Raw genomic sequence first — 12,385 nt, forward strand, 5'->3', positions numbered from 1 at the left:
TGCAGCTAGAATTGCTTGTACACAGCTCCTTTCATTTCTTAGACGCAGCTTTCCCCAAACCAAGAGTTTTTCTTGACTGCTGTCTCTATCGACATCCCGATCACATAAAAACATCACTTCATGTCTTACCAACGAGGTTGTGTTTCTCTCCTTATCCCCAAGAAAAGAATGCATTCATAATAAACCTGGAACTCACCCTTCCCTATTGTGCCTGGTTAATGCCATAAGTCAGATTATGAAACTAGCCTAGCATATCCCTTTGAAACATGCATTATGATCAACTGTTCACAAACGCACTAAATAACTTGATGCGAAAGTACTAGCGACCAAATTTAAAGCAAGTGCCTGAATTAATTACAGCAGATGCTCGTTAAACGGAACCTGAATGAACCAGAAAAATGTTTTCATTTACTGAGAAATGAACAAGGGTGCAGAAAACAGATACAACACCAAAGTCCTTCAATACTATTGCTGGTCATGAAGCTGCAACATAACTCTATGGGAAAGCTTTGTGTAGCGCAAGTTGAGGCCGCGGGGCGGCGCAGAGTACTCGCCAAAGGCATCAGGCAGACGGCGGCTGCGTACCATGGCATGTCACTGTGCGTTTTTCATTGTATGTTTGGTGTTGTGTGCGTTGTGCCTGAAGATTGAAAAGAATGCCGCGTACAAGCTACATACGTGGGTGTCGATCCAGTTACAAGGAAGATGATGAAAAAGTGTGTATGTTTTGGCTGCCAGACAGCAAAACGTAAGAAAGGGGGGACTCATCCACATTAACTTTTTTCAGTGTACAGGCCAACTCCCACCTTGCCCCCCCCCCCCCGCCCCCTTGTAGCTACGCCTATGATGATGTACAAGCCTCACCAGGTATGTGAAGAGGCACCGACAGATCGATCTCCGTCACTGGGATATCATCCATAGTTGCCCCTTGCAGATGGCCATTGGTCGACTGAAACGCATAAGCAAGATCAAATGAATAACCGCTGCAGAAGAGATAACTTGGATTACACTGTGTTTGAAAATCATAGAAAACCTTCCGCACAATACACCTGCACAGTAAACAAGTTCTGTCGTCATCTCTGCAGATAACACAAGTGCTAATTGATGGCGTGTTTTCATCGTTCTGCAACGAGTTTCATTGCAAATGCTTTTAGTGCAAGTAATTTTTACTGGTAATTACAGTAATACAGCTGCAAAACTCGCATGAAAATTCCTACTTATGTGGATAAAAGCAAATCTTCAACAGCCCCAGAGGGAACACCTAGTGTAACCATCTGACATTCTCAGCCCAGTTTAGTCTGTAAACTTGAGAATACTTTGCACCTAGCAGGAAGGAAAGAAGGCAAATTCTAAGGGCTCGTTTTTGGCGGTGAGAGTGTTCCAGGCATGCCGACATGGTTACTAGCAGAACTTTGATTTGATTGATTGATATGTGGGGTTTAACGTCCCAAAGCCACCATATGATTATGAGGACGCCGTAGTGGAGGGCTCCGTAAATTTCGACCGCCTGGGGTTCTTTAACGTGCACCCAAATCTGAGCACACGGGCCTACAACATTTCCGCCTCCATCGGAAATGCAGCCGCTGCAGCCGGGATCCGAACCCCTAGCAGAACTTTAAGTGAACAGGAAGTTAATAGGGAGAATAGTGCACTTATAATTAAATGAACAGGACGTTAATAGGGAGAATAGTGCACTTATAATAAATATACCATCTCTGTCCCAAACATAGGCTTTACTGGATTTGATTCCAACAGCTTCGATTCTAAGCGTCCCATAAAAATGTTGCTGTATGTTGGCGCAAAAGGGGTTCCCATCCCAGTCTAGTGCCAAAACATTGTAGGTATTGATTGATATGTGGGGTTCAACGTTCCAATACCACCAGGGCTCCGGAAATTTCGACCACCTGGGGTTCTTTAAATATTGTAGGTAGAAGGACGAATCAAAGTATTAATAATTAAGTGTCAGGACTAATTCAACTAATGAAAGGTAAACTTCAGCATTGTTCGCGCTTTCTTCCTATGAGTGACTGACACCACTTCAATTCTTTCAGTTTTAGGTATATTCCTATACCAAGAGCATACATCTAATGTTATCAGAATGGCCTGATCCAAAAGTGTGTGTTTCTTTAATGAAATCTATTATTCAGAGGAAAGTGTGTACTGAACAAAGGATGGTAGGGTGAATGGGATGTTAGATAAATGATGGTTTGAAAATTTTGATAGTGACTCAGTAGGCGTATTTTCGTTAGACACTATAGGTATGTCTGGTATTTCCACAGTAAGTAGTTTGTCATAGAAACCTTATGAATTTCGGAAGAAGGTAAAAGCGACCTACTTGCTTGTTTTTGGGCATGAGGAACTGGTGTTTGGAGGACGTGATCAATTCTCTGGCTAGAAAATCTGTTATGATGTGTTGTTTGCTCTTACTATATTCTTGAGTTGTCTGTTAGCTTTGTTTTCATATTTAACTATAGGCCAGACTAGTATATTACCACCCTTGTCTGCTGGTTTTATGACAATGTCCTTTCAGCTTGAGAGTTGTTTCGAGACGTTCTGTAAAAGTTACCTTCTTTGCTCTTGACTATGTTTAGTTGTATTCAGAATTTTTTTTGAAACACGTTTAATGTACTGATCGGACTATTGGCATTGCTCTTTATCTGGTGTCCAGGTGCTTGACTGCCACAAGGGATCATGGCTAACATCTTTTGTGCCTGCCTAATAAAAAAAAAAAAACTCCTTTATGCGCAAACGTCTTCAAAACTCAGTTAAGCCTTTGTAGAGATTATATTCATTCAGTGCGTTGTTTGTGGGGCAAAATGTATGGCATTGCTTAAGCAAATTTATATCGACTGGACTTAAAACTGTCATATGCCTACGACTTCACTTTAGCAATCCAGGTGATAAACTGGGGTAGCAGATTTTAATGCCATGTTTATTGAATTATAAAGGGTAATGTTTGTGGCGTGAATTTCTTTGTGCTTATCCTTCATCAGCAATTTACCTTCTCTCTACATTCTATAAAATGGATTAGTTCTTCGGTTTCTTTTTCAAAAAGTTTCATGATATAAGTTGGTTGGCTACATGTCATGAAATTTACTTCATAGACGAGACAGTATCTATTTAAGAAAGAAAATTAAAGAGGACGCTTTCCGGAGAACCAACACACAAACATGCCTAAATTACATTAGTGACCAACCACATATAAGAAAGTATAAGAAGGATCTGTAGTGATGATGGTGAATACCTTCACCACTAGAGCAACCTAGAGGAAACATTATTTGAAAACATCACGCCCAAGACTCCCTAAACGACGTCTACAACGAAGCGTAGAACTACAGTCGAATCTCGATAATTTGAGCTCGATGGGGCCCAAAAATTTGTTCAAATTAAAATAAGTGCGAATTAATGAAAGCTAAATAAACGGGGGGGGGGGGGCTCTCCATGCAGTGGTGCATGATCATTGAGCTAACACACGAGGGGGAAGTTTCAGAAGACTTACATTTGTTCACAAATGACAGGAGGACATCTGTTATTAATTGAAGTAATCGGTGATGCACTTCTGCGCACGTTTGCTTTGCAGTGAGTCAATCAATGTCGCACGCAGCTTGCAAAGCATTTCTACTTCCGCTTGAGCATTCTCCTGGCAAGAGAACAGAAAGTTGCGTGCGGAAATGTCCAGCACTAACACTTTTTAAACACGACGACAACAACCACTGCGTAGCGCAGCGGAGCCTCTCCGCTACGCAGCCGCAGCATGGCCAGCACGGGACGAGAAAGGAGGAGCGTCTCCACGCAGAGAGAAGCAGATCGGCATCTGAGAGAACATTGTGGGCACGGCAGACCATCAACAAGCATGTGGATTCATAAGCCTTTCCTTTGCTTCATGCAGGTATGAATTGGTCTAGCCGCATCTATTGTGCAGTCGCATCCAGCTATCTACACGGTATTGTGCCGGCCATATCTGGCTAACTATGAAGGGTGGCCCCTAATCGCATCGGTTTCTTCGATGACGCTGGTGCAGCCTACGTTGCTTTGCGATGACGCCGCTTTGCTACAACGTGACTCTCTTCCTGAGGCGCCACTTGTTCATCACGTGACGTCGGCACGCTGCTTTATAAGGAATCAACCCCAAGCCTTCAGTTTTTGTGGGCACGGCAGACCATCAACAAGCATGTGGATTCATAAGCCTTTCCTTTGCTTCATGCAAGTATGCATTGGTCTAGCCTCATCTACTGTGCAGTTGCATCCAGCTATCTACACGGGATTGTGCCGGCCATATCTGGCTAACTATGAAGGGTGGCCCCTAATTGCATCGGTTTCTTCGGTGACGCTGGTGCAGCCTACGTTGCTTTGTGATGACGCCGCTTTGCTACAACGTGACTCTCTTCCTGAGGCGCCACTTGTTCATCACGTGACGTCGGCACGCTGCTTTATAAGGAATCAACCCCAAGCCTTCAGTTTTTGTGGGCACGGCAGACCATCAACAAGCATGTGGATTTATAAGCCTTTCCTTTGCTTCATGCAGGTCAGTGACTACTATTGTAAAATTAATTGTGATTATCACGGTCTTGTAGTCTTGCCGTGCCCCCAACAGTGCATCGCTATTGCCAAAAATTTGTTTTATGTGTGCTTGCTCGCGCTGTGCGGGGATGTTGAGTTAAATCCCGGCCCCTCCAGCGGCAGTAACTGCTCTGTTGAATCCATACTCAAGGAATTATTATCAGGGCAAAGTAATTTGACTAAGGAAATAACGGCGCTTAGGGAATAACAGGCTAGCATAGAAAGACTGGTGGCTGATCTTGGAGCCAGGTTTTCCGAGCTAAAAAACAAAGTTTCTCGTGTTGATGACCTCGAAAGAACTGTTAAATCTCTGGAAGCAAAACTGACTGACCTCGAGCATAGGAGCAGGCGATCACATATGGTGGTATTCGGTATCTCTGAAGACCCGAATGAAACGGAATCAGTCCTTAAAAGTAAAGTTCTCGATGAAACGTTCGCTGCAAAGATTGGCATACATTGTAAATCCAGCGGTAGAATACATCGACTTGGGAGGCCGGGCAAACAAAGACCAGTCATAGTATATTTTCAGGACTATAACGAAAAGCGGCTTGTATTGAAGAATGCTTATAAATTAAAAGGCTCCAGCATATCGATCCAGAGAAAGAGCAGCTGAGAAAGAGCTGAGAAAGAGCAGGGAAAAAAAGGTACCTTAATGACAAACTTCGGGTGGGCAATAAGCTTTTCTTTTGGGATGAACAGAAAAACTCGAGAATCCAAATTCAAGTTGACCAGGGCATTTCAAGGAATGACTGATGCGCACCCTAAGCACCTAAAGAATTGCGTGTCCTAAACATTAATGCTCGAAGCATTGTTAACAAGTCTGAGAATCTTTAATCACTTATCTTGAGTTACAGTCCTCACGTAGTTGTTTTAACTGAAACGTGGCTGCATGACGATATTGATGACACAGTTGTTTTCCCTCCATCTTATCAGACCTTTCCTTGCGATAGGTCTTCGAGGGGGGGGGGGGGGGGCGGAGTTGCAGTTTTGGTTAAAGAAAACATATCTGCTGTTCTCTTACGTCAAGCGAATAACTTAGAAACTGTATCCTTGAAACTTACTTGCTGGGGTAAATCATTTTTGTTGTTTGTGGTGTACCGAGCCCCTAACTCACCTGCCCAATTTCTTTCTGACCTTTGCAAACATATTGCATCCTTTAAAAGTACCAATGTGATGCTTATAATGATTTTAATCTCCCAGGCATTGATTGGAAGAACTCGTCCTTTTTTGTCGAATCCAACTTGCACGTGAACTACCTACGCAACATCATGCTTTATCATAACTTGCAGCAAGTTGTCAAACAACCGACATGTATTCACGATACGTCAGCAACGATTCTCGATCTTATTTTTGTAAGTCGATCAATTGAAAAATTTTCTGTCTTTGTTGAACCTGGCATTTCGGACCATAAACTCTTGTATTTCACGTGCTTACTGAAACCGTGTGACGTCATTAAAAATAACAAAATCACTAATAAAGATTATTCTATAGTCGATGATCGGGCGAAGTTCTGTGTCATCACACTGTTTTTGAGCCAAGTCGGAGGCAGTAACAACCATGAGGGAACTTTCGTCGTCAGTTTGGTCAGGAGGAATCGACTCGACTGGTGCCCGTGATATGCAGTCAGCATCGGTGTGCTTGCGTCCTGACTTGTAAACCACCGTAACGTCAAATTCTTGTGAGCGGAGACTCCATCGAGCTAGGCGGCCTGAGGGGTCTTTGAGACCTTTAGAAAGCCAGCACAAGGAATGGTGGTCCGTGACTACTTTGAATGGTCGCCCATACAAATACGGTCGGAACTTGGATATGGCCCATACGACAGCTAGGCATTCCTTTTCTGTGGTGGAATAGTTAGTTTCAGCCGATGATAACGTACGACTAGCGTAGGCGATCACTCGCTCGATACCTTCCTGCCATTGCACAAGGACGGCTCCGTGGCCGACTTTACTTGCATCTGTATGCACTTCAGTGTTGGCATTTTCGTCGAAATGACCCAAGATTGGAGGAGTCTCAAGGCGTCGTCGTAGCTCGCAAAAAGCTTCGTGTTGTTCCGGGGCCCACACAAAAGCAACGTTGTCTTTCGTGAGTTGGTTTAAGGGTTCTGCTATTTTGGAAAAGTTCGGAACGAAGCGGCGATAAAACGCACAAAGGCCCAGAAAATGGCGCACGCTGTGTTTGTTCGTCGGAGTTGGGAAGGCAGTGACAGCCAGTGTTTTCTCCGGGTCTGGGCGAATTCAGTCACTGTTGACGACACGGCCGAGAAACTTGAGCTCCTCATAGCCAAAGTGGCATTTTTCGAGCTTGAGCGACAGGCCAGCTGTTCGTAGCGCCTCAAGTACTGCACGAAGTCGCTGAAGGTGCTGCTTGAAAGTCAATGAAAAAGCGACGTCATCTAAATAGTCAAGACACGATTGCCACTTGAGACCAGACAAAACTGTGTCCATCATTCGTTGAAAAGTCGCGGGAGCAGAGCACAGTCCAAAAGGAAGCACCTTGAATTTGAAGAGCCCGTCAGGAGTAATGAAGGCGATCTTTTCCCGGTCACGCTCATCGACCTCAATTTGCGAGTAACCACTGCGTAGATAAACGTCTTTCTTTGACACGGTGTTCAGTTTGCGATAATCACCACAGAAACGCAATGTTCCGTCTTTCTTTTTCACCAACACAACCGGTAATGTCCATGGGCTTGTAGATGGCTGAAAGATGTCGTCAGCAAGCATTTGATGTACTTGGTCGTGGATGGCGTCTTGTTCTCTGCGGGAAACTGGATAAGCATGTTGTCGAATAGGCCTTTCGCTGGGCTCTGTTTTGATTCTGTGCTTTGCGACGGGTGTCTGTTTGATTTTGGACGTCGTGGCAAAGCAAGCAATCACTGAATGAAAACAAGAGCGAGCGAAGTCTCTCTTGCTGTGAAGTCGACAGTGCGCAATTCACATCAAGCTTAACCGGAGACTGTTTGCCGTCGTGAGGAGCGGAAGAGAGTTGCGTGAGTGAGAAGCTGGCTTTCGAGTCTCCAATTTTTTCGAAGTAAGCGATGACACACTGCTTCATGAAGTGCTGGTATTCATGACTGAAATTTGTTTGATTTTCACAGGCTCTTGGGTCAATTCTATGAGACCCTGGGCGACGCATACTTCGTCTATTCACCGATGACTGTGTAATTTATCGTCCTATTTACAATGAAAGGGACACTGTCATCCTAATATCTGATTTTTCTTTGATTCAATCTTGGTGCAAAAACTGGCCGATGTCCCTTAACATAAAGAAAACCTGTGCCATTTCTTTCCATCGCCGGCAATCTTATTCTTCCAAAAAATACTTCCTGTTTGATTCTGAAATTACAGCATCTACTTCATGTAAATACCTCAGTATCACTCTAACTTCAGATCTCACCTGGTCATCCCACATAATGAACATCACTAATGACTCAAACCGCGTTCTTGGCTATCTCCGAAGAAATTTACGACTAGCCCCGCCTTATGTTAAACTTTAACCTATCTAACACTAGTCAGCCCAAAGCTAGAATATGCATGTGTCATCTGGGGTCCCCATCAAATCACCCTAATTAAAACACTTGAATCCATCCAAAATCGCACAGTCAGATTCATTTATTGGGACTACTCCTATCACAGTAGCATCCCCGAGCTAAAATCTCGTGCTAACATGGTTAGCTTAGCTTCGCGCCGTAAAGTTTCAAGACTGTGTTTGTATCATAAATTTTATCTATTGCACCTAAACCATGTTATCGTTCCAGCTCATTGTCTTTCATGCCGTATCAGCCATTCCAAAGCGGTTTATCCACACCGCGTGCATACCACTGCCCACCACTCTTCATTTTTTGTGCAAACATCAATAGAATGGAACGATCTTCCTGCTGACGTCGTGCACCACTTCACCATCGCCCATTTCAAAGAAGCCATCAAAAAAATCATTCGTTTGTGAACTGTCTATCTCCTCATGTAACACCCCTTGAAAAGGGCCCTTGAGGTATTATAAATAAATAAATAAATAAATAAATAAATAAATAAATACGTGACGAGACAAGAGCACGGACACATTGCCTTCCACAACTCCGAGAGCCGTTCGGTTGATGTCACTCAGCACGTTAACCAGAACACTGGAACAGGGCGGTACTGTCACTGAATCATCGGATATACGCAACGCCATCATACCCGATTCACAATTTTGAGAATGTTCATTACGTGAAAACGTCACCACCAATTCTCGGAGATTTATAATAGCCCCATATTCTCGAAGAAATTCTAATCCCAAGATGACCTGCCTGAAGCATTCCCGCAGTACGACGAAGTCCCGATGAAGGTCGAAGCGCCAATATGTACTCGGGCAGTGCACCTCCCAACAGGCGTCACTAGATGACTACCCGCGGTACGGAGCTGCGGGCTGTTCCATGGCGTCACCACTTTTCCGAGAGCAGCCGCGAAGTCGCCACTCATAATGGAGTAATCGGCGCCAGTATCCATGAGTGCGGTGATCGAGTGATTGTCGACGGTTATAGAAATGTCAGCGGAAATTGCTGCGTCACGTTCAGAAAATTTCGTGACAGAAATATCGGCGTCGTCAACGTGTCGTGGCGGAGTTTGTCAGTCTGGTCAACAGCGGCCCTATCCCCAGAGGTCGCTGGCCTCATTTTTCCTGGCGTGGGCCAGGACTTGGCGACCTGTTTCTTACACCAGAGAACGTGGCGTAACGACTAGGCGAGCCGAGGCACCGAGCAGAAGGTGGGCGTGGCCGGTGGCTTTGTGCAGGAGGAAACGGCTGCTGCGCTACTAGGTATTGCTGAATCTCGCAAGGACACTCCCCGTTGCTGGGTCGACGCGCGTTAGGGTGAAACCCCTGAAGGCCCATCCTGCAATACGCACACTGGCGGTACAGATGGCCCGCTTCCCCGCGGTGGTAGCAAAGAGGCCTGTTGTCAGAGGTGCGCCATACGTCAGATTTATGGGTGACTTCACGCGAAACGTCATACTGGACAGTGCTCTCGTAGTTATTTGCAGGTGCGACTTGACGGGGCGATAGTAAAAAAGTAGGGGGTGGCCGGCATCCGGTAGAATGTTGAGGCCTCCTCGATCTTTGGCGTAAGAGAGCAGAAGCTTCCACACGCATTGGGAGCAATGGTTGGGTCACATTCTTGAGTTCATCGCGAATAAGGTCTCCCAGAATCGTCGCACTTGGTTGAGCAGAAGTAGGATGGAATTTTTCGAGCTCCTGCCAGACCACGCTCCGCACAAGCTCGTAAAGTACTGATAAGTCCTGTCCACAGGTGAAAGGTGACACCGCGGCAACAGAAGCTTGGCGGTCGTACTGTAGAGAGCGTTGTTGAAGTGCCCGTTCCATGGTAGTAGCTTCCGCGATGAACTCATCGACAGTGGTTGGGGGCTTGCGTATGACTCCAGCAAAAAGTTGCTCTTTGACACCCCGCAGGAGGAGTCGAACTTTTTTTGTTTCATCCATCCCTGGGTCAGCGCGCTTTAACAAGAGTGACATGTCTTCGACAAACATAGCCACGTTTTCATTTGGCTTCTGAGCCCGGCTCTGCAGAGCCTGCTCGGCCCTTTTCTTTCCTTCCGAGATTTCTGAATGCCTGGCATAGCTGTCACTGAAATGCTTGCCAGTTGGTGATAGACGACTCATGCTTCTCATACCAGATGCGAGCGTAGTCTTCAAGTGTGAAGTAGACGTAGCGAAGCTTCTTGGTGTTGTTCCATTCGTTGGCGGCTGCGACCCGATCGAAGTGGTCTAGCCAGTCATCTACGTCCTTGAATACATCACCATGAAACGGCTTTAGGGTGCGTGCTGTGTAGACAACGCTTGGGGTAGATGCGAGTTGGTCTACATTGTTCTCTTGCGTCTGACTTGCCGTTGTGGTGGTCATTTTTGCAGAGCTCAAGGGACCAAATTCAGGAGGTAGTCCTAGCAAGTGTCGGCTGAGGCGAAGTGCCAGGTTTTCCTCCGGAATTGTTGAAATGGCGGCAGAAGCTTGAAGCGGCTTGCGTTAAAACCTGTGAATTGAGATTGTACCCAGCACGTGCACCAGTTTGTCACGGTAATAAATAAGTGCAGGTAACAGTGTAGCAAACAGCAGAACAGCCTCGATCAAGCAGCCCGAGTTTGTCATCATCCTTTCTGCCCACCAAATCCTTCGACACGCACAAGTAATGATGACACTAGCCACGCAACAGCCAGAAACTCACTACATGCTCGTGTCAATATTACAGAACTCCGACAAAACGCTGGTGTGAGCAAATACAGCCGCTCCAGGGAGCAGCGCTCTTTTCACACAGCCCCATCGCATTAAAAAAGCCCCCCCCCCCCCCCCCCGTCTTCCCGCGTTGTTTCAAGCTCGTTCAAGACGGGTGGCTGTTTACTTTCTGTTTGAGCATCCAACGGCATTTATAACACGTGGGAGATGTTATCTTATACACTTCCAGGCCATAGGAATGGGTTGACTCTAGGCTTGTGCGAATAGTGAATTTTTGATTCGAAGCAAATTCGAAGCGAATAGTGATTTCGACCGAATAATTTCCAATCAAATTCCAATGGTATGACATATAAAAAACAAAAAGGGAATATTCATCATGACCCAAGTGACCTGCACAATATTTCTTTTGAACGAAATTGAATAGAGGCTCTATGCAAATGTCACTTTTTTTTTTGTTCAAAGGAAGTCGAAACAACTTTAAGTAGTTGCGATAGGATGCAAGTGATAACCTGTAAGATACTTAGTGTTTTAAAATTTATTATACCTGGATCATATAAACCAATATAACTAGCTTAATAAAATGAAGAATTGATTTGAGGGTAACATGTTGCCTTAAAGAGGCTCTTTAACACTTTCACAAGTAGCCATAGAGCCAGTAAACATGCTTGTTGTTTCACAAATTTACTTTCGCAAAGTTTTTAGAATGAGTCCAGTACGAGCGGAGTTCCAAAAATTTGTCGCTCACGGCAATTGCATCCTCTCCTCTCGTCCCGACGAAATAGATGGAAGCTAAGCTGGGAGGAATGGCACGGAAAAAGAAAATACACCACACGCACCTTGTGACCTTGAGCACTTCTTTGTTTCCCCTCGAATACGTTGCTTTTCAGTGCGATTGCACACGCAGTCGTGGATGAGCGGCGCCCCAATAACGACAAGCGTGCCATGCTCAAATCGGCCAATGCCTGTGACCAGAGCCGTATATTCCTTCTTGGCTATGACAAGTGGCTTTTGAGCTTGTTGTGTCATTTGCCAAGAAAGGAAAGCAATTTTTAGCTTTCAAAATTTACTGTGAATTACAGGCCACGTGCTACAGTGAAATATTTGCCTCGCGTGCGGCAGCGTTTTCTGACCATGTTCAATAAGTGTTGCAGTGCCCCTTTAAATTTGAAAGACGGCTTCACGGCAAAACAATGTTTTTTTGAATAGGTGCTTTTTTTTCTTAGCACACCTACATTGCAGTGAAACCACCTTTACAAGCGGTGATATGCGGATTGATACACATCTATTCGTTCATTGCGAATACTTCGAAAATATTAGATAATTTATATTTGAATCGAAGCAAATTCAAATACTCAAGTATGCGTTCGAATATTCGAAGCATTCTAATATTCGCACAAGCCTAGTTGACTCATTTTGATCTCTGCTGCAAAAGCCCTCGCGCGCTTTTACCTGCTCATGAAAGTTACGATGCGCGAGGGCATGTTATCAATTTGGACTTGTTATGGAATATAGCGGCGACGGCAAAAACCTGCCGAGAGTGACCATATAATTTCCATCACAATAATAATGCAGTTTTTAATGTGAAGTAAGTGTTTTGGGTTATCT

At 44.9% G+C, this 12,385-nt stretch overlaps 1 protein-coding gene across 1 annotated transcript in view; it reads right to left on the reverse strand.

The window, feature by feature from the left end:
* The window catches only part of g (adaptor-related protein complex 3, delta 1 subunit-like garnet), a 330,226-nt gene that overhangs the window by 152,380 nt on the left and 165,461 nt on the right, over positions 1-12,385 (reverse strand). Inside the window, exon 21 of the mRNA XM_075875995.1 lies at positions 865-949. Within this exon, the coding sequence (XP_075732110.1) occupies positions 865-949 (85 nt within the window). The remainder of the gene's footprint in view (positions 1-864; positions 950-12,385) is intronic.

Source organism: Rhipicephalus microplus, chromosome 10, assembly GCF_043290135.1.
Source record: "Rhipicephalus microplus isolate Deutch F79 chromosome 10, USDA_Rmic, whole genome shotgun sequence".
NCBI classification, from domain to species: domain Eukaryota; kingdom Metazoa; phylum Arthropoda; class Arachnida; order Ixodida; family Ixodidae; genus Rhipicephalus; species Rhipicephalus microplus.